Source organism: Epargyreus clarus, unplaced genomic scaffold (assembly GCF_041222505.1).
Source record: "Epargyreus clarus isolate Ecla_fem2 unplaced genomic scaffold, WU_Ecla_fem_2.2 ptg000009l, whole genome shotgun sequence".
In the NCBI taxonomy this organism is placed as follows: domain Eukaryota; kingdom Metazoa; phylum Arthropoda; class Insecta; order Lepidoptera; family Hesperiidae; genus Epargyreus; species Epargyreus clarus.
Genome location: NW_027332217.1, coordinates 8,170,092 through 8,198,084, shown reverse-complemented (window position 1 = coordinate 8,198,084; position 27,993 = coordinate 8,170,092). Strand labels below are relative to the sequence as shown.

At 33.9% G+C, this 27,993-nt stretch overlaps 4 protein-coding genes and 2 long non-coding RNA genes across 6 annotated transcripts in view; 5 read left to right on the top strand and 1 right to left on the bottom strand.

The window, feature by feature from the left end:
* spel1 (DNA mismatch repair protein spel1) overlaps nt 1-17,970 on the bottom strand; it is a 29,373-nt gene extending 11,403 nt beyond the window's left edge. Inside the window, exons 1-5 of the mRNA XM_073076616.1 lie at nt 17,690-17,970; nt 16,310-16,359; nt 6,472-6,666; nt 5,661-5,852; nt 2,383-2,535 (exon numbers count right to left, since the gene is read on the bottom strand). Coding sequence (XP_072932717.1) covers nt 2,383-2,535; nt 5,661-5,852; nt 6,472-6,666; nt 16,310-16,359; nt 17,690-17,726 — 627 coding nt within the window. The 5' untranslated portion in view covers nt 17,727-17,970. The remainder of the gene's footprint in view (nt 1-2,382; nt 2,536-5,660; nt 5,853-6,471; nt 6,667-16,309; nt 16,360-17,689) is intronic.
* LOC140744910 (uncharacterized) lies at nt 9,170-16,279 on the top strand. Its single transcript, XM_073076617.1, has 3 exons — nt 9,170-9,321; nt 9,623-11,594; nt 13,134-16,279. Exons 2-3 carry the CDS (start codon nt 9,644-9,646, stop codon nt 16,169-16,171), a joined length of 4,989 nt encoding a protein of 1,662 aa, XP_072932718.1. The 5' UTR covers nt 9,170-9,321; nt 9,623-9,643; the 3' UTR covers nt 16,172-16,279.
* Nucleotides 17,971-18,975: 1,005 nt separating the features above from the next.
* LOC140744649 (uncharacterized) lies at nt 18,976-19,988 on the top strand. The gene is made up of 2 exons (XR_012102568.1): nt 18,976-19,267; nt 19,450-19,988. It is a non-coding gene; the product is annotated as an uncharacterized LOC140744649 (long non-coding RNA).
* Nucleotides 19,989-20,376: 388 nt separating this feature from the next.
* On the top strand, nt 20,377-21,453 carry LOC140744908 (uncharacterized). The gene is made up of 2 exons (XR_012102601.1): nt 20,377-20,533; nt 20,715-21,453. It is a non-coding gene; the product is annotated as an uncharacterized LOC140744908 (long non-coding RNA).
* Nucleotides 21,454-22,706: 1,253 nt separating this feature from the next.
* Nucleotides 22,707-27,385, top strand: LOC140744906 (uncharacterized). The gene is made up of 7 exons (XM_073076613.1): nt 22,707-22,885; nt 23,179-23,258; nt 23,869-24,026; nt 24,772-24,843; nt 25,076-25,214; nt 25,597-25,715; nt 26,990-27,385. The coding sequence occupies exons 1-7, from the start codon at nt 22,833-22,835 to the stop codon at nt 27,134-27,136; spliced, it is 768 nt and encodes a 255-aa protein (XP_072932714.1). The 5' UTR covers nt 22,707-22,832; the 3' UTR covers nt 27,137-27,385.
* On the top strand, nt 27,323-27,986 carry LOC140744907 (uncharacterized). Its single transcript, XM_073076614.1, has one exon. The coding sequence runs from the start codon at nt 27,323-27,325 to the stop codon at nt 27,878-27,880; it is 558 nt and encodes a 185-aa protein (XP_072932715.1). The 3' UTR covers nt 27,881-27,986.
* Nucleotides 27,987-27,993: the final 7 nt, after the last annotated feature.

Here is a 27,993-nt window from a genome sequence, read left to right as displayed (position 1 = left end):
GTAGTTAGTATTATAAAGAAATGTTATAAAAGTAACTAAATTTGTTAATTATAGGCAACGCGTCATTAATATTATTTCCTATTATTTATTGCGTTTATGTATCGTCAGTTATATCTTATATTTCATCTGTTGTGGCTATCTTCGATTCGATGCCGCGATGTCAAAGCGTGGTCATAATAGTCTACAGTACGATATTTTCCTTAACCGTTACAGCAAGTTATAAAAATCTGCGATGCATGGCATTCGAACCAAGGATACCCAATTGAGAGACCCGAGGAGAGTAGTATGTAATATTTGCCTAATGAATATTTTCATCTGCAATAATCTTTATGAATGTGTTATATATTGGCCTTAACTACCATAGTAAGGCATTCGCCTTAAACAAAATTATGAAGAAGTCATCCGACCCTGCACCGCCGCCGTGCCGTGGGAACGCTGACTCCGCGCCACCGCTCCGTTTCCATCGTGTAGTCCCGAACGTGGGAATTCACTCTGGGCGCTAACATTGCCCCAGCAAGTCACTTAGGATAGTTAGTTTTAATTTAGGTTAGATTTAATCCAAAACATGTAATATTCTGTTTTATTAAATACGTTTATATAAGTAATTCGGTTTTTCTGTATCCTGGCTGCTGCATCCCGACGCATTATACAGGGTGAATTTTTAAAACGGGCCTTCAGGGCCAAATCCGAAACTATAAGGATTAGCGAAAAATGCTGAAAGGAGTTACGAGGCCGATTTTGATAAAAACTATAAATGCATCATTACTTTTTTAAAATAACTTTTTCCCTAACCGGGAATCGAACGAGTTCATTTTGAAAAAAAATACACCCTCTATATTATTCCACTATCTGATAGTGTTGCTTATAAGGATCAAAATCTGGGAAGTAATGATATAAGACAAACTAAAGGAAAAGCCTCAATTTTAAGAAAATACATATTTTTTCATACTAATTTGGCAGTTAAGTTCCCGCCATTCATCAATTTAAACAATTCGTGTATTAACAATTTTTTTGGCTCAATGTTTCAAATCATTCGAAAGCGGACGTTTTGTTCTCCAAAAAATTATATTTTTATGTCCGACTTAGTTAAGGTTATTTTAAGGACCATTATAATAGATTTAACTTGCTATGGGCGGAGTTTCGTTTAATACAGACGTAAAGTTGACTATTTGCAAAAATGACTTTTTCGAGTCAAATCCGAGTGATTACTAAACAAAGAGATAAAGAAAATCATATTTAACGTTTAAAAGAAGTTGTAAACAACACACAATAAAAATTTACTATTTAATCAGTTATCTATTTCTATTAAAAAAATAATCCTAAAAACGGCGGTAACTTATTTGCCAAACTATTACTTTCTCATACTAAGCCGTAAGTCATGGTCATAACATCGAATAATTAGTTGATTAACCAACAAATTCTTCAATGGTGTGACTTATGTATGTTTCTAAAGAATTATACATAAATCATTTGTTATGTATAATCCTTAAGGATTAGTATGTCAATGTATGAAAAAATATGTATTTTCTTCAAAATTTTCCTTTTCCTTTAATTTGTCACATAACATTACTTCCCAGAATTTGATCCTTATAAGCAACACTATCAGATAGTGGAATAATATAGAGGGTGTATTTTTTTTTCAAAATGAACTCGTTCGATTCCCGGTTAGGGAAAAAGTTATTTTAAAAAAGTAATGATGCATTTATAGTTTTTATCAAAATCGGCCTCGTAACTCCTTTCAGCATTTTTCGCTAATCCTTATAGTTTCGGATTTGCCCCTGAAGGCCCGTTTTAAAAATTCACCCTGTATAACTAATGAGACTATGTTGCAAATATCACTAACATGTTACATAACATAAACATAAAACTTTCAAAACAAGCATTAGGTTTTTACCATATTTACCAAGATGATTAAATTGCTATCTACATTGAAGCATTTTTTGACCTACAAACTTTATGTATATTAACGTAATCTATATTCTTTCTTAATTTATAACTTAAGATGTAAAATCTTTAACATGAAGACTGCAGGTAAGTATTATAATCAATTTACACAATAACTTGGATACTTAAGCTTTAATAAAATAATGCATGAAAAAAAATTATTTTCTTTAAACAACACTTTTTTCTTTAGTTTATCATCTATCAATAGACAATCCGATGGGACACTAATAATACAGGGTATATTGTAATACTCGGGATATGCCTATGGATTGGACCATAATTCACACTTAAAAAAAATCAGCTGTATGATGTATATTCAAAGTTAAGTTGTTGTCGTTTCAATAAAAATAAAAACCATATTCTTAGAAGACAGTGACCTCCTATCAAATGTACATAGCATCTTGCGACATTTTTTCATTTATTTATCGTAATACTCACATCGTCATTATCATTCTGGATAACAAGACACTCCGAGGGTGCCATCTGGACCGTGATAGTCTCCAGCTCGGTTAGCAGGTCATCGTCTGTGAACTCGCCAACCGACATCTGGTAATCTCCAGCTGTAAGGCACGCCACTCCTAGAAGCCTGCCCTGAAATTAAAGTATTCATTATCATCAACCCATTACTGTCCCACTGCTGGGACACGGGTCACCTCTCACAATGAGAAGGATTAGGTCATAGTCCACCGCGCTGGCCAAGTGCGTATTGGTAGACTTCACATACCTTTGAAAACTTTTTTTTTTAAGATTTCTCAGGTATGCAGGTTTCCTCACGGTGTTTTCCTTTGTCGTTTAAGCAAGTGATAATTAATTTCTAATAAGCACATAACTTTGGAAAATCAGAGGTGCGTGCCTGGGATTGAACCTCAGGCCCCTCTCAATCAAGAGGCCGAGTTTCTTAACCACTAGGAAGTTAAAGTATTAAAGGTGGTAAAATCAATATGGATTAACCGAAAAGGTGGTTCACATCTATTAGCGTAAAGTAGGATGCATTTGGAGGAAAAGATGTAGAAGCCGATTGGCTTATGTGTGGTGACAATCTTAGCTGTGTTAAGAAGAACTCTAATTCTAGTTGTCCCTGTAGTTCCGGGACCAGAATAGGGCTACGGTATCCCCTGCCTGTCGTAAGAGGCGACTAAAAGGGGCTTCCGGGGTTGCGGGCGGCAAGAGTGGGAGCTCAAACCGCCCGGCCAGCAACCCCGGGAAGGACGGCGGTATGTGTGGTCGCATACCGTCGTGTACAACAGACGGTGCGGCGAGCGGCATGCTCACCTGGACGGAGCCCGACGGGGCAACGCGCTAAGAGGACTCCGGTTGCGTTCCTTTGGAGATCCCGGAGTCCTTTACGCAGCGCCGAGGACGGCCACCGGGGGGGTTTTAGTGCGGTAAGAATCCCACATAACTCTGTGTCGCTCCCACGGCACCGGGTACCTTTCGAAGGTTTCCCCCTCGAAAACAAAAAAAAAAAAAAAAAAAAAAAAAAAAAAAAAAAAAAAAAAAAAGGTACTTACACGAAGTTACAGATACCTTTGGGCGGCAGTGAAGACTTATCATCACGTGGACAGCATGCTCGTTTGCTATTTAATGTTGTTAAATAATAAGAGTGGTACTCATTGTTAGTACTTAATTATAACATTAAAATATACCTATAAAGAACAAGTCTTTTGTATACTACTCGGTTTTTTTGATATTGCCGCCCCTTTTATATTAAGAGATGATGAAATGTGACCACTGAAAGATCCTGTACGTGATTTTTGAATAGTGTCAATATTTTCTAAATTGGCTGTAGTTTTCAATCTCAATCCCTCATTTTCAATTTAATCCGAATTCCTCTTCATATTCGTATATTTAATGGGGAGTATGTCATAGGTATTAGATACCTTCATTGCATTTTATAACATTAAACTAACCGTTTACTCTATAAATCATATTATATTAAAATTACAAGGTATTTTAATCAATCCGTAGTAAACATGTAAACTTCCAATTAAATTAACAAATTACTGTTTATGATAACAACATTATAACGTATCTAAAACACCAATAAGAGGAATCGCCACGGTCAAGTTTAGATAACACTGGATCGAGCGTCAAGTATGAATGACCGAGATAATAAATGCTTCTAGAAGTCTCTTTATCTGCCTTATTATTCCCATTTGAACGTTTACCAAACATTGATTTCTAGGAATATTTTTGATTTGGTCTACGCAACTTCTTATGTACCCGTATAATGGGCTATTCTGAAAATTGGAATATCTGCCTAAAATGTATATAACAAGAGATATTTACATGGCAAATAATCTTGGAAATTGGAACTTATCTTAAAAAGTTGAACCAATTCCGACATTGTTTTTTTTTTTAAAACACACCGAGCATATTGTTTCACTCATTTCTTTAAATTCTGAATAAGCAGCTAATGGCCCCCATAATCCACCCCAGATAAGATTCCTACCAGAGGTCGGCCACATATGTACCGCTTCCCCTGAGGCTGGAATGCCTCAAAAATAATATCTACTTTACCACACCATTCAAACCAAGACAGCTGCGGTTAACGCTGCTGTTATTAGGCAGAAATAGCTCAGGCGCATAGATAAGTAAAGATATCTCACCGCCTTGTAATTGAAGGAAGCCACATATGGCAGACACATACGTAAAGTGGCTGACTGTTTTCCCATTAAGTTTCCGACTGTCATGGTGTAATTTACGCGGAACTATCCCAACATGTGCAGTCAAGTGGTGCAAAAACAACACGAAATCGAAGAAAAAGTGCGAAGAAATATCGTTTCATTCGTAAATGCTCTAAAAACGTCATTTTTTTAATATTTTTCAAACACGAAAATAGATGACAGTGATAGTTTCAATTGTCAAAAGTTCAAAACTGATTACATTTTCTTGTTAGGAGTAACTAATCTTCACTAATCTATGGTGTGGCGGTTGTGCCGCAGGAAACGACAGAGGGTTCTACCACCTTCAAACCAGTTCGGGAGGTGTCGTGTACTTCTTTTGCCCAGATATGGTCTCCATTCAAGGCCCTTCCAACACCATCGATTACCTATTTTACGAACGACGTGGCCCTTTGTCATTTCAGCTTGCTAATTTTGAGACTATCTGTAACCTTCGCTTGCTTACGGATGTCATCATTCCGTATTTTGTCGTATAGAGATTAAAACAAATATTAAAATTAAAAATAAAACACTCAATGTATAAAATACTACAATCGGCCATGCTGTCTGAAACGCTAATCGGAATAAATGACGTCATAGTACTCATCACCGTATTTCTGAATTTTCTGTACAATGTTGACGCATGACATTACACCTGCTAGCGTCAAAACTTAGTTCATCGCTGAAATAATATACCTCGGTACGTGTCTACTGTTTCCAAAAAACATTATTTGAAGTTGGTAGAACCTTTTGAGGAACGACTCCTTTTTTGCCTTATAAAAGTAGTGTTAAATGCTGTTGTATTTTCATTTGAAGATTGTGGTAAGAGATTTACTTTTCCCAGCTTAGTCCTCAGGGATAGCGGCGAATCTGTAAACGACCTCAGGTGGGGGTGTCTAATCCTATCTGGGATTGATTGCGGATGTCCATGGGCGGCAGTAGCCACTTATCATCAGGTCAACTTGTCTGCTACCTACTCCTATATTATAAAAAAAAACCTATATTATAGAAAGGGATATAAAAAAATCATCATCATTTCCATTTACTACATACTTTGCTAACGGCGTCAGTTTTCATGTTAACAGCCATCAAGCACGGCGCATTCTCGTTCGAGCCCCCGAGCCCTTCACCTAGGACTTCTTCTAATTGAGAGAGGTTTCCGGGAGAACCTTTATACATAAGTACCCAATCACTATTCTTCGTTGAACCTTCTGCTACGTATATTTCAACTCTGTATCTTCGGACCTGAAAATTAAAAAATATTATATACAATATACATATATATCGTCATTATTATTAAGCCATTATTACTCCATAAACATAAAAAGATATAAAACGCTTTCTACACTTACAGCCCCACACTAAAATTCCCTGAATCGTGGGTGCCATGGACACACACATAGACAAATACACAAACACCCAGACCCATAAACAGAAATCTAAATTCGTTCATTTAGATGTCTGTCTGGCCGGGGATCGAACCCGGGACCCTCAGCGCGTCCGACCGATATGGTGACCGCTCCGCCACGCAGGTCGTCATAGCTGGATGCATCTCTTAGCATTAGAAGGATTATGCCATAGTCCATCATAGTGACCAAGTGCTGATTAGTAAACATCGCATACCTTTGAAAACATTTTTTTCAGATTTCTCAGTAAGGTAGCTTTCCTTATGTTATCCTTTCCCGTTAAAGTATGAGACAATTAATTTCTAATACGCAAAAAAGTTACAAAGTCCTTACAATTCTGAATCATTTATATTTTACGTTTAAAATGTGTAATAGTTACACAGTCACTAAATTAATGACAACTGTGACATCACCAATGGAAACGCTTACGAAAGAAACATAATTTGAATGTATCATACCAACAAAAGTTTCCGGATGAGGATTTCGAAATTTCCTTTAGAGAGCACGAGGTAATCGAGGCGGTTCGATTCGAACCCCATCCTTTTAATGTTTGAAATCGACGAGAACACTTCCCTGGCCGCAGTGGTCGCGTCTGCACCATGCACGCTGTAGTAATCATTGCGATCGAAGATCCTTACTGTAGTCGGAGGTTTCTGAAAATGATCTTAAAGGTAAATATTTCGTGTTGAACATAGGATGTCATCATCATCATTGACAACTGTAACGGTACTGCCCCATTGTTGGGCACAGGTCTCAGAATGAGAAAGATTAGGCCATAATACACCGCGCTGGCCACGTGCGGGTTAATTTAACTCTTTCGATCACTAATAGGAACCCGTAATAAGTTCCTATTAGTAGTTCTATTATACTATGGTATTAGTGGTCTATATTCCTAAGTTTCGATCACTAATAGGAACTTATTAGTGGTTCCTATTAGTGATCGAAGTTTAACTCACATTTTTGTTGAACCTTTTGAAAAAAAAACTTAAAAATATTTAAGAATGAACTTACAGGAACATTATTATTTTAAAACATTATACATAATAGTACTATTTTGATAAATAGTGCGCGAAGCAGTTATTTATAGTTGTGGCGATAGCCGTTAAGAAGTAGTTATCACTACCATAATTTCGTAAGATGGTAATGTAAATACTGTTCACCTAAGATGTATGGATTTTAAATGTATATTAAAAACAGAAAAAAGAAATATATACGTTTTCAAATAAATTACTACACCTTTTTATCTTTGTGGGCGATGGTACGAGTAGCAATACAAGAAAATACATATTTTACTATCTATCATCAAGTGTATTTTATACTGTCCTTAGTGACATTTATTTCCTAAGAAACTTCTACAATTAATATGAATTATAGCATAGTATGAAAAATATAATAACTTCTTTATCACGAAAGATACGATTTATTAATAAATAACATTAACAACACATAATTCTGACAAAGCTCGCATTGTTTATGAACTTTTTATCATATATTATTTCCTCAAGACATCCTTGAATTACCGACCCACATTGCGAATAAGAGCAATGTCGTTAAGATTGTCAGTCCCAATATGTTATAATTTTTCTATGACCATATGATTCTATGACTTTTTTAGGGTTCCGTGCTCAAAGGGCAAAAACGGGACCCTATTACTACGCCTCCGCTGTCTGTCTGTACCTGGCCTCTATCTCTTAAAAAAAATAGATAGACAGTTGAAAATTTTACGGTATAAGTGCGAGTCGAAATCGTACAGGGTCAATTATTAAAACATAATTCTTGAGAAAAAATGTAATGGATCACCCCATTGAAACTTATTAACGTTGCATTGATTGGACGTTGATAGTGATCAGTAATAATATATTTATTGACTGAACACTTCGTATTTTCATTACAGCTCAACCTATTATTAATTATAATAGTAGTGTGCGGGCTAACGTGTTCCTTAGAAGTGCGTAAAGCGAGTATTTAATTATGTACATATATGAGGCGTCTGGATTTACGTTATATTTATTCATTTTTTGTCTAGCAAACGTAGAAATTTGTTAATTTCTAGTACGGTGAAATTATTAAATTTCGATCTATGGTAGAAGTGAAGTGGCAATGGGCTGGCCACATCGCTCCGAGGACCGATAACCGATGGAGAAGAAAGGTCCTCGAGTGGCGACCACTTGTAGGCAAAGGTGTTCAGGTTGCCCCCCGACCAGGTGGACCGATGACCTGAAGAAGATACTGGATTCAAAGGGCACGGGATAGGATATCAAAGGGCTGATGGATGGACTATAGTAGGCAAAAAATAGATAAATTGAAACGGGCGCTAGTGTTACAAGGCGTAACGTAAGGGTTCAACTTCAGGTACGATTCCTATCCTAAGAGTTTGTAATTTGTCTGTAAATCTTAGTCATTATTAAAAGCGAGATAATCAAGGTGCCCTTCTTTTGATTCCAATGATCACTCAGATTATTACATCCTTTCGTTGGGGTTCTCCACCTACGACCCAAATGCTCAAGGGTGATCGGTGACTTATGTTAATTACACAATAAAACTTTTCTAAGTGCGCGTTAAACTCGCACCCATAGGGTTCCGTACCATGAAGTTTTAATTTGTTTTTATTTTAAGTATTTCAGCAGCCATAGGAGTAAATGCACTGTGAAAATTTGAAACGTCTGTCTAATACGGTTCAATAAACGGTTTTATGTTAAATAACCGTTTCTTGTACGGCGATACCCATGTTTAATGTATATACTTATATTATTTTTAAGCTATTTTTATTTTTTGTTGATATAGCGGCTACCGTTTTAAATATCGTCACTGGAAAGGCTAAAAGTCTAAGACGCGACGATATTTACTTTGTAAAAATTTCAAGTGTCCATGTATTAAGGATGAAGAGTCCTGCTACAGAGGGATAGACAGATAGACAGCGGAGGCTTAATAACAAGGTTTCGTGTTTACCCCTTGAGTACGGAACCCCAAAAATGAAGTCATATTCTGATTCATGGAGAGGACAAACATTATTGCTAAGACAACCACAGTGATTCAGGTATCAATCAGCAACTCAAATAGTTTTCGATCATATTAAACACATACAAGCGGTCACACAGTCAGTGTTACATTTGAGTTATTGTATTTCGCATGTTTGTGCTTCTGAGAATAAAAGATCACTCATGACCCGCCAGAGGGTTATCTCTGAAGTGATATTATTTTAAAACACAATAAATTGGCGTCTCTCGACCGTGCAAAGTCAGTGCGTACGCGCAACTAGTGTAGTGTGTTTGTTAATTAATTGAACTGTGTTGAATAATTATATTATTGTGAGTATTAAATTAATAAATAATTAAATAAAAAATATTTCAAGTTAGGATGTGTCGCTACGTTTTTATAATTATAATTTCGTTTATGATTTTGTCGATAGTGTTGGTAGTGTTAATTCTTTAATAATTGAACTTAGGTTAATAATAGTTAGTTATCAGTTTATACCGAGTAATTATTTTGATTAAATTACGGATAATTAATCTTCTTATTATTGATGGTTTTATTAATCTTCATCATTTCGATAAATTATTAGATGAGCGTTAAATATTTATTTTAAATACTATTTATTTTAACTTACAGATTATTCACAAGACTTTCAAAATGAGGCGCCTTATCTTTATAGCCGCCATGTCGGCTATGGTTCTGGCAAAGCCGAAGCCAGAAACGTACAGAGAAACAGAAGATTTTCAATACTCTAGAAGCTCTTCAGACGATGGATCCAAATCTGGATATTATGGTGCTCAAAGAGGCAATATGGGAGGCAATTATGAACGCGCCCATAACATGGATAATCTTGCACAACATCAAATGAGCGGCCTGGTAAGACAGGTTGATGGCGAATTAGGAGAAGGTGCTAAAACAAGAACTGGCAGTGTATATACTGCAGCAAACTCCAGAGGAATATATGGGTCTGGTAACTACGACCTCAGTAATCTAAAAGGTCGCAACTTTGCAGAAGGAGAATCCGTTGGCGGTTTACAGTCGCATTCGTCTCTAACATCGCAAAACTCTGGATACAGAGGCTATGCATATGGTGCAACGAACAGCGCTGGATTTAGTAGCAGTAGTCATGCACAAAACTCCAGGTACAGTGGATATCAATCTTCAGGCCACGCAGATCAAAGCCAAATTGATAACCTCCAGGCTACCGATATGTCGCAAGGCCATAGTAGATACGTAAATGATAATCAAGCTGGATATAATATGCACCAACATACACAATACGGATCCCATGGTCAAAATGAATTTGAACAAAGCAGTTCAAACATGTATGGTGGTTCTAGTGGCTTCGATGGAAATTCACAAAGCCGCTTCATCACAACACCTGTAAGAGTTGTGGTAAGGCCAGGTGGTAGAGTTGCTATTCCTATAGCAGCCCCGACTTACGGCCTATCACAAAGTAGTCTATCAGATAATAAGAATATTGTCAATGTCGATGATGCTGAAGTTCTAAATCAACATACTAATTTCAAACCAACAAACAAAGTCAAACACTACGAATCATCGTACAGTTATAAAAAGGAATGGGAAAAACATAATACGCAACCTGCAGAAGTAGCCGTTGTTGTGCCCACTGAAAATCCTTTCCCAAAAAATAGCGAGTTATACGAGGATGCGCAACTATTGCAATCTGCAAAGGGCCAATTCGCGAATGCTCACTTGCAAACGGCCCATGTTAACAACGTGAATAGCGCTCACAGAGCTCACTCATCATCAGCTGCCACAATTCAATCCGGGATGCAATCAGGTTTTAACGCACAACAGGCCCATTCGGGTTTTAGCTCACAACACAGACAATTAGGATATAATGCGCAACAAGGCAGTGCAGCTTCTGACATGTATGCAAATACATACGGGCATGGTGCACAACATTCAGGAATGGCAGCTGATTTAGTAAACGCTGCTGAAAATTTAGATTTAAAACCCAAAAGTTATCAATCATCATACTCTTACCATAAATCCTGGGAGAAACAAGGAGATCCATATGTCATCAAACCAATGGGGGTTGTGTCTAATGGACAAGCTTCGCAAAGATTGACGGCAGGATCATCTAACACAGCGTACTCATCTCATCAGTACGGTGCACATTCAAGACAAGCGCATCAAACTTATTTAGCCGATACTGATTGTGACGAAGAAGGGCATGTACGTGTAGCTAGATCTTATACTCCTGAACAAGAACAACAACTTTTAAGTCAGTGGCAACAGCAACAAAGCGACCACGAAAATCTAGAAGACCTAGGACAACAAACTCAATCTAAATTGGAAAACCTGGAAGACTTAGGGCAACAAACTCAATCCAAGTGGGAAAACATGGAAGATTTAGGACAACAAACACAATCCAAATGGGACAATCTCCAAGACTTGGGGCAACAAACCCAGAACCAATGGGACAACCTACAACAGTTAGGACAACAAACGCAAGACAAGTGGGACAATTTACAACAGTTAGGACAACAGACGCAAGATAAGTGGGACAATTTACAACAATTAGGACAACAAACGCAAGATAAATGGGACAAATTGGAAGACCTTGGTCAACATACGCAAAGTAAGTGGCATTAGCAACCATAACTTACGTGTCTTTAACACTGTCTAAATTATTAATCTGTGAAAATAAAAGCTTAAGTTTATCGAAATAAATGCGAAGCTAATATGAATAACAATTGCATCATTTCATTTCACAACATACTTTATTAACTCCTATCTCTTAACCTTTGTCTATATAATTAAAAATTCTAATCTAATTTGACGGCTTTATTTAGATGCTTACTAAAAATATAATCAAGTACAATTAATATAATACATTTTTACATTTATTTTTTTATCTCTCAATATGACGATAAAGCCACATTATGACTACTGGAGGCCTACAGAAGCTCTGAGGGTATTGAAACAGTTTATTAGGCGATTTGGCTAATTGTTTTCAAATCTTAATCTTTCAACTTAAAATTGAAACCTACCTACTATTCTGCATTGATTTTATTTTGTTCTTATTTCTGTTCTTTTGATTTATTTATAATGACATTGTTTGAAAATTTTGGGGCGCTAGAAAATAATTGGCTCCTAAAAGTGGACAGTTAATCCAAAAGTATCAGAACCTTTCCTAGGAGCTAGATAAAAAGATTACAGTATATTTTGGACTTTTAGTATAAATACATAATATTTTTGTCACTATAAACCCCTTCATTATTCGATGTCTTATACGATTTTTTATTTGATTTCATTTTGTTTGATATAGTGGTTTACAGTCACATTGATTTTTATTAAAAATAAAATAACTACTGTAATATTATAATTTCTTAAGAATACTTTTCATTAATGAAAGTTCCATCAACAATATTGAATACATTAACACCTAATTCTATCATAATTAATAATTAATTACTAGAAATAATGTTATTTTTTTTTCAAAATAATAGATATTTTCTTTAATACGATGTTATTGAAGATCATGTTGTGGATTAATATATTTTGTATATAGACTTAGATGTTTTTCTCACATTTTAACTATTTCTGACATTTATAACTGCTGGGTCAATGTGATGTGATTAACTTTGTTAACAGGTAGGTGTGGCAAATTGCAGTAAATATCTTAAATAGCATAAATGTACACCACGATTTAACATTTAATCAAAGGAAATAGCCAGATTGTGACCAAAATCCTTTTGTTTATGGTAACACTCGGTCTTGGTGTAGACTAGACATTTTAATAACTTTGGTTTTAGTATAACACTTACACATTAACAATTTTTTTTCATTGAGTAATTGGGTCACTACCGGTAACATAAAAAATAAAGAAAATCATGGAAGCTAACATTTGTTATTTTATGTTTGCTCAGGACATTAGCTATATACGTATGATATTTCATGAATTTATATATAAATATATACCTCATATGAGAAATGTGTATAAAAATGTAAGATAATATTTTTAGAATCAACAAAAATCAGTGGATTTAATTTAATAATATATATTTCAAGATTTCTCAAATCTAGAAATCATATACATATCAAAATGTGACATACACTGTAGCATAAAATATTTTTAAGTTTCTTAATTTTCTTATTTTCAATATTGTCACATCAGGGGACCTGGACCAAACTCAGAATGAAAACTTGGATTTTAGTCAACACAATCAAAAGGAAGATGTATTAACAAATTTTGAACAACAAGCGAATGGTGAAGATACTTTAGGTCAGAAGAGTCAAGAGAACCACCCTACTTCTGCCAACTGGGATCAAATACCAAACTTTGAAATTCCGACTAATAAAGAAAATACAGATAATCTTGATAAGCATCACATGGAAGGATTTGATCAACACCAGCAAAATCCCTGGTTTCAAATACCGGACAAAAATACTAATTTGAATAGTTTCATGAAACCAATTCCCGGACTAAATGATAACTTTGGTTTCAATGCAAAACCAAATCTATTTCCCGCACCTTTAGGTAACACCGAATTCAACAGTTGGACTCAAAATAATGACCAAACAAATTTTTGGAATCAAAACCACGACCATAATAATTACAATCATGGACATCATTATTGGCATGATCATCACACAAATGAATACCATAATCATCAGTTTGAACATAACTTTCATTCGAATTCTTTCTCGACGAGCAACACCGATACATCTATACAGGGTTTATGGGATAGCGTAGATAATATAGCAAAAGAGTTCTCGGAAACAAATGGCAAACCAGATGATAAATTATCCCATGACTATTCTAGTTTCCATAATATGTATAACCAATACGGTAATCACATGCAACATGGCTTTCATGAGGGCTACATACCTGGACCTACGTATCCACACTTCCTTATACCTCAAATTAATACAGATAAAGTGAAAGAAGATAAAGATGTAGAAAAGCATCTATTATTTGAAGAAGAATCACAAGGTACGAGTACTACTATGAAGCCAAATAAAGTAGAGACATCTAATCCAAAGCCTGTGGAAAATGTCAATACACTTTTTAACACTGAAGACAAGAGACCTCTTGACCGTGACCAAAACGTTCACTCACAGGATGTAGGCCGTGGTGACATTGGACCTGAAGACGGACCTTACGAATTTACTGTTAATAAACCAGAGAAAACGCCAGAAGAAATTGAATCTTTAAGCATAACAAAAGAAACAAATCCAATAAAGCCAGATGGTACCCGTATTCAGCCAAATCCAAAGGAGGACAGTGCACTTCATCCGTTAACACCCCTCGCGTCATCAAACACACCAATTAGTACTGCACAAAAACCAGACGATTTCCATAGTATTTACCCGAAACCTACTACAGTGGAATCTTTACCCAATGTACCTAATCACAAGCCATCAACCCATACAGTTGAAAATGACGATGTACCACAAAATATACCACAATTTAATTTGGAACAACAATTGCAACAGGGATTTGATCAACAGAGTGTAGAGCAACAGTTTGAAGATTCCCATCAACCTGAAATTAGTAAACCATACCAAAGCCCACCAAAAATTGAAACTTTAAGCCACACACATCAAAAGCCACAGTCAAATATACAGGAAGATACTATTACTGATCACACACATCACAATGTCCAAAAAAATACAAATATCAATGAACAACAAACATTATTATCTACATTTCAATCACATCTACAATCTAGTACTCCTTCTACGCAAATTAGTACCACAATAAAAAATAATAATGTTTACAATATCAACCCAAAACCATATTATGACCTTCCTTATATACATGAGAAACCTAATAATATACCACAAGAACAAACAACAGAATGTGTCGAAATATCAGAAGAAGTAGAACAACAACCACAAAATGTAGAACACCAGTTTGTTGATAATTGGGATCAACAACTACAAGGCCCATGGGGTGGTGATAATTTCCAACAGGGATTTGATCAACAAAATGTGGAGCCCCAATTCGAAGTTTTTCATCAACCTGAAATTGATAAACCATACAAAAATCCACAAGAAATTGAACATTTAAGCCTTACAAATGAAAAACCAAAGCCAAATATTCAGGAAGACACTATTAGGAAACAAAATGTTCAAGAAAATACAAACACCAATGAACAACACACATTATTTTCTAGCTTCCAGCCTGCTAATATTCCTATACAAAGTACTACAATAAAATACAATGTTGACCAAAAACCATATGAAAAACCGCATGAACAATCAGACGAATGTGAAGATACACCAGAAGATATACAACAACAAAATTTAGAACAACAGTTTGTTGAAAATTGGGATCAACAAGTACAAGGCCCATGGGGTGGTGATAATTTGCAACAGGGATTTGATCAACAAAATGTGGAGCCCCAAATCGAAGTTTTTCATCAACCTGAAAGTGATAAACCATACAAAAATCCACAAGAAATTGAACATTTAAGCCTTACAAATGAAAAACCAAAGCCAAATATTCAGGAAGACACTATTAGGAAACAAAATGTTCAAGAAAATACAAACACCAATGAACAACACACATTATTTTCTAACTTTCAGCCTGCTAATATTCCTACACAAAGTACTACAATAAAAAACAATGTTGACCAAAAACCATATGAAACACCGCATGAACAATCAGACGAATGTGAAGATACACCAGAAGATACACAACAACAAAATTTAGAACAACAGTTTGTTGAAAATTGGGATCAACAAGTACAAGGCCCATGGGGTGGTGATAATTTGCATCAGGGATATGATCAGCACAATCTTGAACAACAGTTTGAACTCTTCCAACAACATGAAAATATGCATGGACTTCAAACCTCTCCAGACGCTTTTGGCCAACAACCACAAAGTTCTTTGCAAACATTTGATGATATCCAACAAATGGAGAACACAGATACCCAGAGTTTCCTAAGTAATTATGAACAAAAATATCCACCTCCAGTGAACTCCAGAGATGTAGATATGGAACCTAAAAATCCTACTTATACAAGTGGACAGAGCAATCCAAATGATAAAAGCTCACAAGATAATCAAAAGACAGATGATGCCAAGTCCTCTCCTGAGAAAATACCAGAACCTGCAGAAACAAGCCCTGGATTTTGGAAATCAGTAGGAAGCAAATTTTCAAATGCTAAAAATAAAGTATATTCTTGGTTTAAAAGGAGTTAACTACACTGTAAATAGTATTAAGTAGTAAGATACATTAATATATAGTTAATTTATACTTGTGATATCTTATAAATATGTTTTAATTAAATATTGTATATAATAATTGTGTCTGGTTACTTTCATTTTTACACAACTTACCTCAGGTAGAGAATTGTAATATTTTATGAACGCCTGCTGCTGGACAGAATCTGAAAGATAAAATGGAAAAATATAACAAATAATGAATGTACTTAACAATTTCATGAAGTGCTAATATGAATTTACAACTTACAAATTTTCCACTTGGAACACAAATCAGGTTAATCTCGGTTAAAAATAATATAATATCTTCCAATCTAATATATTATACATATCTAATATATTATATTGTCTAATATATTATAAATATTATAATATTTGTTGTTGTTTCATCTTATTGGACCCAAATGAAAAGAAACAACATAATTTAATACAGGAGGCAAATACAATTTAATAAAAAAATATCTTATTTGTTAACAGCTAGTTCCTCTAGGCAATATTACAATGGGGAATGAAAGTGCCAAGAGAAAGGGAAATTGGTAGGGCGCAAATAACAGTTTTAGGATTTACTCTGCAAGTCTCAGTATTTATACCCAATAAGAAGGGTTAAGAGCTGCTGTGGTCGGATATCAAAGGTGTGGTCAGTGGTATCCAAGGCATTCCAAATTAGTCTTCAAAGCATTCGTGACCAACTTTAGATAACATGTATATAATTTTAGGTAGATTACAGTTGTCCATAGGCAGCAGTGGCTACTTACTATAACCTTATAGTGACTAGACAGGACTGCTTTATCTTTTGTTACTTCTGAATTATAAACAAAAAGAGTTTAGTGACTAATGTGTTTTGGTCTCAGAATTAGAGTATAGTCCGCGTAACACTGCTACTCCCTTCTGCATAGAATAGAAATGATTGTGTCACCATAGCAAATTGTTTGACTACACCCGCTCGCAACAACTTCAGAGCGGACTAGCAGTTTGGCGCAGACTATACCTATATTTTAAATCACATGCAAAACAAATACTCTATCCAAACAATACAAACATATACATTAGTTTCACCTCTTAAATCTGAATACTAGTGTGTGCATATGTAACTGTGTTCATGTTAATATTAAATGTTGTTTCTATATTACTGAACAACTACAAAATAAAATCCAAAAATGACTTAAAATGTAGTTCAACATATGGAACATCAAGTAGGTAAATCATTGGGATTGAAACATATAGTACACTAACTTATTACAACTAAACTCATGATTAAAACATCTTCAGTAATCGCCGACTTTTTTTCTGATATCTTGGAAGTACCAGTAGTACCAGTAGCTACCAGAATGTTAAGAGTAAGTACTCTAGGAAAAGCAGCAAATAATATTAACGGAAAAATTAGCTTACTTTGTGTTAGACAGCAGCTGTGAAGCTACTTAAAATTTCATGTGCTGAAAATTTCGATTTCAGAAATGTCAGATATAGATATTTAAATTGGACGTAAATTCATCTTACCTAAATTTAAAGCATGAATAGGCTGCAACGAGGACATTCTGTAATTACAAATTCGTAATGTAACTTGACACAGAGACTAGAGAGTTGTATGTATTGAAAGAATATTTCCCGTTTGATATGTAATTTAGTTAAAATCCATTTAATACGGTTGTATTACACAGTTATAATAAAAACTGTAAACGTATTAACGTAACTGACAATTAGTAATTAATAATCAAGTATAACTATGGATTACAAATAAACAAAAACATTACAACATGAACAAAGGTTAAAAATGGCGCGTAAACATTTATGACATTTGACATAGGGATGGCATTTTGAGAACGATTCATTGAAGAATCGATTTCTTGACTAAAATTATTTTAATCACCAGATCACCAGTAATGGTGATCGTTTCAGTGAATCTATATTTCATCCTAGAAAAAAAAACAGTGATTCTTTGGTATTACGACCTTTTTTATTAGCTAGCTTCACTCCTAAATAGATCAATGATTGATTTTTGGAGTATTGATTAATTAGGGCTTGATTTTTATGTGAATCGATTTATCACACTTCGATTCGATTAAAGTATCGATTAAAGAATCGATCTTTTTCGTAAAGAATCATCATAATTTATATTCTATGTTTTTTTTTTCACATTCCCAATCTCTTTGATCCGAGTTCCCAATCCATAATACAGATTAAATATACTTAAGGATACTATGGCTGCAAAACATTCGGGAAAAGACGGAGTAAAAGCTGAACTGTTCCTAGGTTGCTACACTCTTTGGTTTCGTCTCAAAAGAACCGAGAGAGATTTAAAAAGCTGATAGCTGTTAATAAACGCAATGCTTTCCATTTACTAGTTATAGTCCGCGCCAGATATAGGTCTGTGTCCGCGCCAAACTGCTAGTTCGCTCTGAAGTTGTTGCGAGCAAGTGTAGTCATACAATCACAGACCTATTAACATACAATTTGTTATGGTGACGCGATTCATTAATTCTAGTCTTGAATATTTATTAATTTTGCGCGGACTATACCGTATTATTATTACCATAGAAAAGAAAAGCAAGTTTTTTCTGTTTCATGATTATTACACACTCATATTACAATTAATCGAATGCTATCACGTCTGTATTATAAACAAACAAATAAATAATATAAATAAAGAAATGAATAAAAATTGGGTACTTGACAGTTATAACAATAAAATATGAAATATGTTGGATATGATAGCTTATAAGTAAACATAAATTATGCAGTATTTCGTTTATTTTTAATACGTTCTAAGTATTTTAATCTTTAAAAAGAAATTTTCGATTTTTTATCTGTGGATTTTAAATCCCAAAACGGCGACAGTGCTGCCTCAAATGTCATGTGACGTCACTACATCGAAACCAAACAAGACAAATAATAATTAAATCGTTTGCTGTTAGAGTTGGTTGAATTTATAATATGTTGTGAACCGAAATGAAGCCATACTATATTAAAGCTGATAGCGTGAACCTGCTTAAAGAATCTCCATATATGCAGTGCAATAAATCAAAATGGATACAAAAACTTCCGTGAGATAACCTATGGAAATATCAAATAAACAACGTAAGTAAAACATTCTTTATATTTACATTTAATCATATCGGACAATTAAAACATTTCTTAACTGACTTCAGACAGAAGAAAGGTTGCCTTCAAGTGATTATTAAGATTTTTTTAAATATAGGTACTTTTATTCTTATGTGAACTGTTTTAAGGTTATTAATTGGTTATATTTATATTTACAGATCTTCCCGACAATCGTATAGTGACGACGTTATAGAGTATGTGCAGTTTAAGAGGAAGGCAAGTTTGTATTTCATGAAAAGTAAAAGTTGTCCTGAACACAAGGTACATCAATGAAAATGAAAATGTGATGACTGTCCTGCCTAGAAGAAGTGAGGAGCCAAAAGTTTCGAAAGTGGGCACCAGTCTGAAATATATAAAGTAAAGTACACGGGAAATAGTACTTCTTTACTTGCGTAACCTACCCAACAAGATGAAGGAAGAAAAGTGACCATACAGTTCTTATTATTGCATTGCAATTTAATTCTGAGAATGACAGTGATAAAAATATATATCCATTTGTTACGGAAAATAATTTTAGTAATGAAGAAAAGCAGACACGCAAGCAGCACAAAAATTTAGCTTAGGTGATCTGTAGTAATTATTGTAAGTGTAACATATGATAAATATATACAAAAGTTCTACTGTGTGTACTCACTAATAGAACCATATAAACCAAATAAACAAAGAAATTGGTTAATAAAATACTAATATTAGCAAATCATGTATTTTTAATTATACAGTCCTGTAACTTAATCAGTGCACATGCACCATCAATAATAACTCAGTCATGAAATATTTTAATTGTGTCCTATTAATTACAGAATGGGCCCTTAAAATAGAATTGGGTACTTAACAGTTATAACAATAAAATATGAAATATGTTGGATATGATAGCTTATAAGTAAACATAAATTATGCAGTATTTCGTTTATTTTTTAATACGTTCTAAGTATTTTAATTTTTCAAAAGAAATTTTCGATTTTTTATCTGTGGATTTTAAATCCCAAAACGGCGACAGTGCTGCCTCAAATGTCATGTGACGTCACTACATCGAAACCAAACAAGACAAATAATAATTAAATCGTTACTGCTGTCGTGCTGTTAGAGTTGGTTGAATTTATGCTGTGAACCGAAATGAAGCCATACTATATTAAAGCTGATAGCGTGAACCTGCTTAAAGAAGATCCATATATGCAGTGCAATAAATCAAAATGGATACAAAAACTTCCGTGAGATAACCTATGGAAATATCAAATAAACAACGTAAGTAAAACATTCTTTATATTTACATTTAATCATATCGGACAATTAAAACATTTCTTAACTGACTTCAGACAGAAGAAAGGTTGTCTTCAAGTGATTATTAAGATTTTTTTAAATATACCTATATTCTTATGTGAACTGTTTTTTTAAGGTTATTAATTGGTTATATTTATATTTACAGATCTTCCCGACAATCATATAGTGACGACGTTATAGAGTATGTGCAGTTTAAGAGGAAGGCAAGTTTGTGTTTCATGAAAAGTAAAAGTTGTCCTGAACACAAGGTACATCAATGAAAATGAAAATGTGATGACTGTCCTGCCTAGAAGAAGTGAGGAGCCAAAAGTTTCGAAAGTGGGCACCAGTCTGAAATACATAACGTAAAGTACACGGGAAATAGTACTCCTTTACTTGCGTAACCTACCCAACAAGATGAAGGAAGAAAAGTGACCATACAGTTCCTATTATTGCATTGCAATTTAATTCTGAAAATGACAGTGATAAAAATATATATCCATTTGTTACGGAAAATAATTTTAGTAATGAAGAAAAGCAGACACGCAAGCAGCACAAAAATTTAGCTTAGGTGATCTGTAGTAATTATTGTAACTGTAACATATGATAAATATATACAAAAGTTCTACTGTGTGTACTCACTAATAGAACCATATAAACCAAATAAACAAAGAAAACGGTTAATAAAATACTAATATTAGCAAATCATGTATTTTTAATTATACAGTCCTGTAACTTAATCAGTGCACATGCACCATCAATAATAACACAGTCATGAAATATTTTAATTGTGTCCTATTAATTACAGAATGGGCCCTTAAAATAGAATTCTCATAGACGTCTTATAATTCTATTCTTATCATAGACATCTATATAATATATTAAATATATGAATACTTCCACTTGCTGTTTTGTTTTGATTACGTCCCGTTCCAAGACGAATCACTCGAGAGTTACTAAATTTATTCCTTTTTTTCAATAATACTTCTCTTACATAGATAGTATAAAATGTCATTGCTTGCAAACAGAGGATTTAAACATATAAGAATCTGCAAGTTCTTTAACGTTTATGAGATTTGGGTTTAGGAACTTGTATAAGCAAATTTGTTAGGATATTTAGCGATCGTACTTGTACACATCGTCACTGCACACGTCTTATAACTTGTCATTTATTTAAATTTTAGTTATAATAGCTAAATAACTCTCAATTTTCTTCTAAGCGTTGTTTGTTTACAGTGTAATGACGTTCCGCCACAAAATGACACTTGACCGCCTGATTTGACGCGACGTTCCGTTCACCGTAAAGAAAGTTCGATTTTTATTAATGAATAGCCCTTTTTTCGAAAAAGTGATCAATAAAAGGCATATATAATACGTATACTAATTCATTAAAACACTTTCCCAAAAAGTGTCAAGCAGCCAATTCTCATAGACGTCTTATAATTATATTCTTATCATAGACATCTATATAATATATTAAATATATGAATACTTCCACTTGCTGTTTTGTTTTGATTACGTCCCGTTCCAATGATTTGGAATTGACGAATCACTCGAGAGTTACTAAATTTATTCCTTTTTTTCAATAATACTTCTCTTACATAGATAGTATAAAATGTCATTGCTTGCAAACAGAGGATTTAAACATATAAGAATCTGCAAGTTCTTTAACGTTTATGAGATTTGGGTTTAGGAACTTGTATAAGCAAATTTGTTAGGATATTTAGCGATCGTACTTGAACACATCGTCACTGAACACGCCTTGTAATTTGACATTCTTGCAATTGTACTAATAAAAGTTAAATAATTCCCAAGATTTCCCCTGAAGTATGTGTAGCGTCGAAGTTTATTTCTATATTTTCAATGTGTTGACGTCACGCTACGAAATGACACTTGACCGCCTGTTTTGGCGTAACGTTCCGTTTACCGTAATAAAAATATGTTTTTTATTAATAAATAGCCCTTTTTTCGAAAAAATGATCAATGAAAGGCATATAATATAATACGTATATGAATTCATTAAAACAGTTTCCCAAAAAGTGTCAAGTAGCCAATTATTGCGTTCCTTTTCTTGGTATTTTTATCTTTTACGGGAAAATGAGGCATTGACGTTAAGTGTTTGTTTTTGGTTGTGACGTCTGTGACAACTTGTCGATTGTCAAGTCAAATTCAACAACATTGTGCTGTACATTTTACTATCTGTATAGCTGTGTACGGTGTATTTCATGATTCTGTAATTATTGCAACTATATTTTTAGTTAGTTGATAAACTTTAAAGCTGAATATGTTGATTTTTAAGTGCGCGTTAATTTCGTTATCCTCAACGTATATTTTGTCGTAAGTATTTCATAATAAACATAATTATGATAGTTAGGAAGCAACCAAAACAGCTGGTGCGTGTTATGTTTGAAGTGACTAATATTGTAAGTGTAAATTTACATATTTAACGTGAGTTATAGAAAACACAATATTGAGGTAGTATCAAATCTGTGAGTAACAATTACATGCACAATTGGAAATGCCCAATATTATAAAATTCCGCATAGTAACAGCGTACTTTCACTTCAGTGCAAAGCCTCTTAGTTGTTTTTTTCTGTTGTAGATTTTAAACTTAATTGTTTGTTTTTCAGTCTTTGCCTCCAGATTGTCAAAGAGACTAGCTCATTGGACACTGGCCTTGTTTTTTTGTATGTGGCCAGCGCTGCATTAGGTGAGTGTAAAAATAATGTTACCAATTAAACTGAAAGTGTTGTACACATTATAAGATGGTATTTGAATGTTGCCAAAAAATGACTAATATCTAAAAATTAAATTTTACTATATGACATTGGTTTTATGTTTCATTTACTAATAAGAATATTCATTGCATGTTTTGTGATGTCATATAACTCTAATTGATCATTACATACTAACTCTGGTAAAGGCACAGTTAAGTGGTTTACCAATAATTAAGATTATATGTATAAAGTTGGGTAATGAAACATCTTATAAGTATTTCTCTGTCATTTATAATATGAAAGTGAATGTAAAGAGGTGTCAGTAAAATTACAAAAGTGTGCGTGTACTCATGTATGCAAGTTTGAAGTTAAAATGTTTTCTAACTCAGAAAATATTTTTTATGCATATTCTCAATGTTACCTGATCAAATGAAAAACAAAATAAATAATGTGTTAAATACACACTTCACACTAAAAATACCATTTCTAATGGCACCAAAAGAAGTATAACTTCAAATGGGATTAAATGTATGTCACTGTGTTTTATATGTGTTTTATAATCATGTGTGGAATGTTCAGAGTGGTTTAACAATTTTTTTTCAGCTGGCAAAATCCTCTATGACCGATACCAGCAAATTCATGTGCTTAGTTCACTAACAATAAATCCGAATGTGACTTCCTTCGCAAACAGGATCGCTTCTTTTTCGGCATCTTTCTTGTCACTGGGTTTTCTGGTATACATACTTTTGTTCTTATTCAAGGTAAGAAAAGTTGGCAATAAATAAGTAAATGTTGAAATTTTATATCTGGTCCCAATAGGGCAATGTTGATCATAGGGCTCACCTCAACCCAACCCCTAAAACCAGATAGTAGTCAGTTCTAGTGCGTAGGGCAGTTGGAAGACCCTTAAGGTGTATTACTATTAATGTATGATGTATTATTATTTGAGGTATTAATGTATGAAGTAAAAAAAAAGTTTTTTACCAATTTATTGTGCTATTCAGATGTAACACTTGTAACTGGTTCAATGTAATTAACATTATAATTTATCTTCTTAAGATCAAAGCTATTGTTTTGTAAACACGGTTGGATATCTAGGTCATTTTTGTTTCATAATTGCTCCAAATCGATTTTTTATTACGTATGTTTGCGAAACGATGAGCGATGTGTGTATGAAAATGAAATGAATTATTTACAGGTGGTAAAAAATCTTCATATTTAACTCTAGCAGCATTGTGCGATAATAATTTCTGTCCTAAATATGTATATATATATATATATATATATATATCTATTTAGGTCAGTAGCACTATTGGCGTCATGATTTCTGGCTTAAATATTCAGATATATTTGTAAGTCAGTGGCACTTTTGCCGTCGTGATTTCTGCCTTAAATTATTCAAACACATTTGTAGGTTACGTTAAGTTATATTTGTAGAGTTGGATCCAGAAGTTTACGTATGAAAATTAGTACTTCCATTTTAATAATATATATTTTTTTACACAGGTGGATGATCATTGCCTGATGGCATTAACTATTTTCATGTATGGATTTGGAACTTTATATTTATGGGTCCAGGTGAGTTTATTTCTATTAGTTTGTATTTTATTTAGCTATCTTGTGACCACGCCTTATGTTTTGTGTGTCTATAAATGTTATCAAGCTTGCGCTTATATTAAAGTATCGTTTTGAAAATAATATATACATACAGGCACAATTTTTTAAGATGTGATTGGCTAATGCTAGAAATTTTAGCTGCTTATATATTTATAAAACTTGTTCCAACCACGTGCTTTTCCTAATGTTTCAGTGCATCATTTCTACTTATATTTCTACATTATATTATGAAAAAAATGTGTTAGTGCTTAGACAATGTCTTGCAAATGTGAGCTTCCTCGTTCTAGTTGTAATGGCAATATTTGGAACTGTTACGTCCTTTTTGCCAGAAGGTAAATATGGTTTTCTCCCCTTTTAATTATAAGTAATTTAAAGGTCCCATAAATATTTATGCTAAATTTATTTTTACAATCTGTATTAATGTTTTGTTATGCTTGCTATAATGTATTATGATTTTGGAAACTAAAGTAATTATGATTTAAAATCTTTCAAGAGGATCATAATGATCCAATATAACTTGGAGAATATTAAAGTAATACCAATAAAACAGTTTTGTTAACCATTGCTTTAATTTCCAGATTTTCTTTTGTACATTTTATTTTGCTCAAGTTTTTGTGTTTTCGTCTATAGTTTATTTTGTCAGATGTTACTTGAAGTATAATATATTTACTGAATATTGTTTGTGCGAATTCATTATAAATGAAATGTTTACAGATAGTTCTAGCGCAGTCTACATATGTTTCGTGATCACGACCTTATGTAGTTACACGTTGGCAGCGATGTTTTGCATATTTATCTTAACCTTTGAGAAAGATTACATCTATTTTTCTGAGGTAAGGGTTTTTTTAAGTTCATGGTCTATTTACACATTTGCTGTTAGAAAACTATTAAAACTTTAGTCGGCAAAAGTTTATCGTTACAATTCGAAGCTCCTTTAGACGTGTCCATAGATTTCACTAAATATGGATTACTAGATTCTGGGCCCTAAAAATATGTACTTAATTAAGTTAATAATTCTTTTCGCTCCTAAATTATTCCTACACGGGGCGTGTAGTATAAAATATGGCGAAAAAAAAACCATCAAAGAAAAAATTGCCGCCCCTAAAGTTTGCCGCCCTAGACTCAAACATTTTCAGCCTAACGGTAAATCCGTCACTTTTATCCGTACTTCCGTTACCTTCTAATCGTACCATGTTAGTTTTAGTCCATTTAATAGCTAGCTTATTACGTTCAAAGACAAGTGTATAACGGTTTGTCACTATATTTAATTCAAAGTGCCGCCAATTAAGGCACTGTTTTAGTATTCCTTTTGATTTTTCAATCAAGGCATTATTCCAAATATTTACGGGATCAAAGTAATGTTTTTGGGAAGTGTTCCGACGTTAATTATTATGTCTATGGAATTAGTGGTACGGAATTTTGTGCATATGAGCATAGAGTTTCAAAATGTTCGTTATTTTGAGATACATTGAAGGAACGTTACATAACTGGTATAAGGTATGCGATGACTTATACAAAAGAATCTGTATATTCTATGTAAAACTATAATGATAATGAGCTCTATTAGCAAATTACGCAATAAGAAATTCAATATTATATTCGTAACCTACCTTAGGAATGCATGTACATTAGGTATATGTGTGGCGTGGGTTTCAGATACATTAACTATCGATATCCAATCCTTTTGCGGTGGTAACATACCACATGTATACTAAACGATATATACGTGGATCTAGGTATACATTTATAAATAATTTAATTACGTGATTTTTAAACACCAGCTTTATAAGGTACTGGAGAAAATTTATAAAAAATGGAGCTTTTAAAATTCTTATCGGTTAGGATAATAAATCAGATGGTTTATGAGACCGTCCGTCATCTGTGAATAGCTGTATATTAGTGTAATCAGTGTTATTAATGCTGTCTTAATTTTAGGGTTGATTACAGAAGGCTATGGCTGGCATTGGCCTTTTACCATCAGGTGCACTATAGGCTCGTATCCTATTCTATATTATAAAAAAAAATATTTGTCTCTTTCAGCAGTTCCGATGACACAGAAACGTACATATTTTATTTAATGCTCACAAATCATGTTTTATTATTTCAGGGTATACGATCAGATACGTTCCTCGATGACGCCTGTTCTTTGAACAATGCGTCACTCGAAGATGTGAACAGTCTGTATGGGGCACAAGAATTAGTCTCGAATTCAATATTCATAACGGGCAACATGAACTGCGCAAAGTTCTCCTGACCCGAGGCCGTGCCCACTTCGGGCACGGTACGCGATCGACCTACGAAAAGAGCTTCAAGATCTTTTAAATATGGCAGCTTCGATAAGACTAATTTAAATGCTGTTACGAATTTACAAAATAATACTCTTAATCATGACAATCTAGTAATAAGTAATAAAGAAATTAACGTGGACAATGATAGTGGTATGTCGTCCGGTGAAAACGACGAGTCCTTAAAATGCAGCGCAAGTGCTTATAACAATAATGATGTAATTATAAACGTAAGTTCCAGTGGAGACGAACAAGAAGTAACAAATAAGTGCCTAAGTAAAGAAACACAGTGTGCTGTGTACTGGAATGAAATTCCAAGTTGTTCGTACGATTTTACTAATAATAACATTGTTGAAGAAGACGATGAGTCCATGTTACTTCTGGGGGGTAGCGATGACCTAGACGGTAATCGGTTAACTAATACAGACTTTATTGTGATAGACCTGGCATGTAATGTCAATGATGTGTGTAAATCGAATGTAAGTTGTAAAAGTAATGTTGGTACAAATGTGTATAACGATGATTGTGATAATTCAAGCATTCTTAGTGTAGATTCGAGCCAATGTTTAGTTCCTGTGAACAACGAAATTGTTAAATCCGAGAGTCAGAAATTGGTCAGTTTGTCTCTCTCCATACTACTTGCCGCCCTGCTGCAAGCGATGCGCTGTTTCGCCCAGTTCTTAGAGGACATTGTTATTCCACAACGGCAGTAACATTATTGTTAAGTATTGTGTTCCAATTGTATTTTTCGGTGCAGTATTCGCTAGTTTTAATATAATTACTAAAATGTCAATATTATATTTAACTACCCTCTTGTAACCTTTGT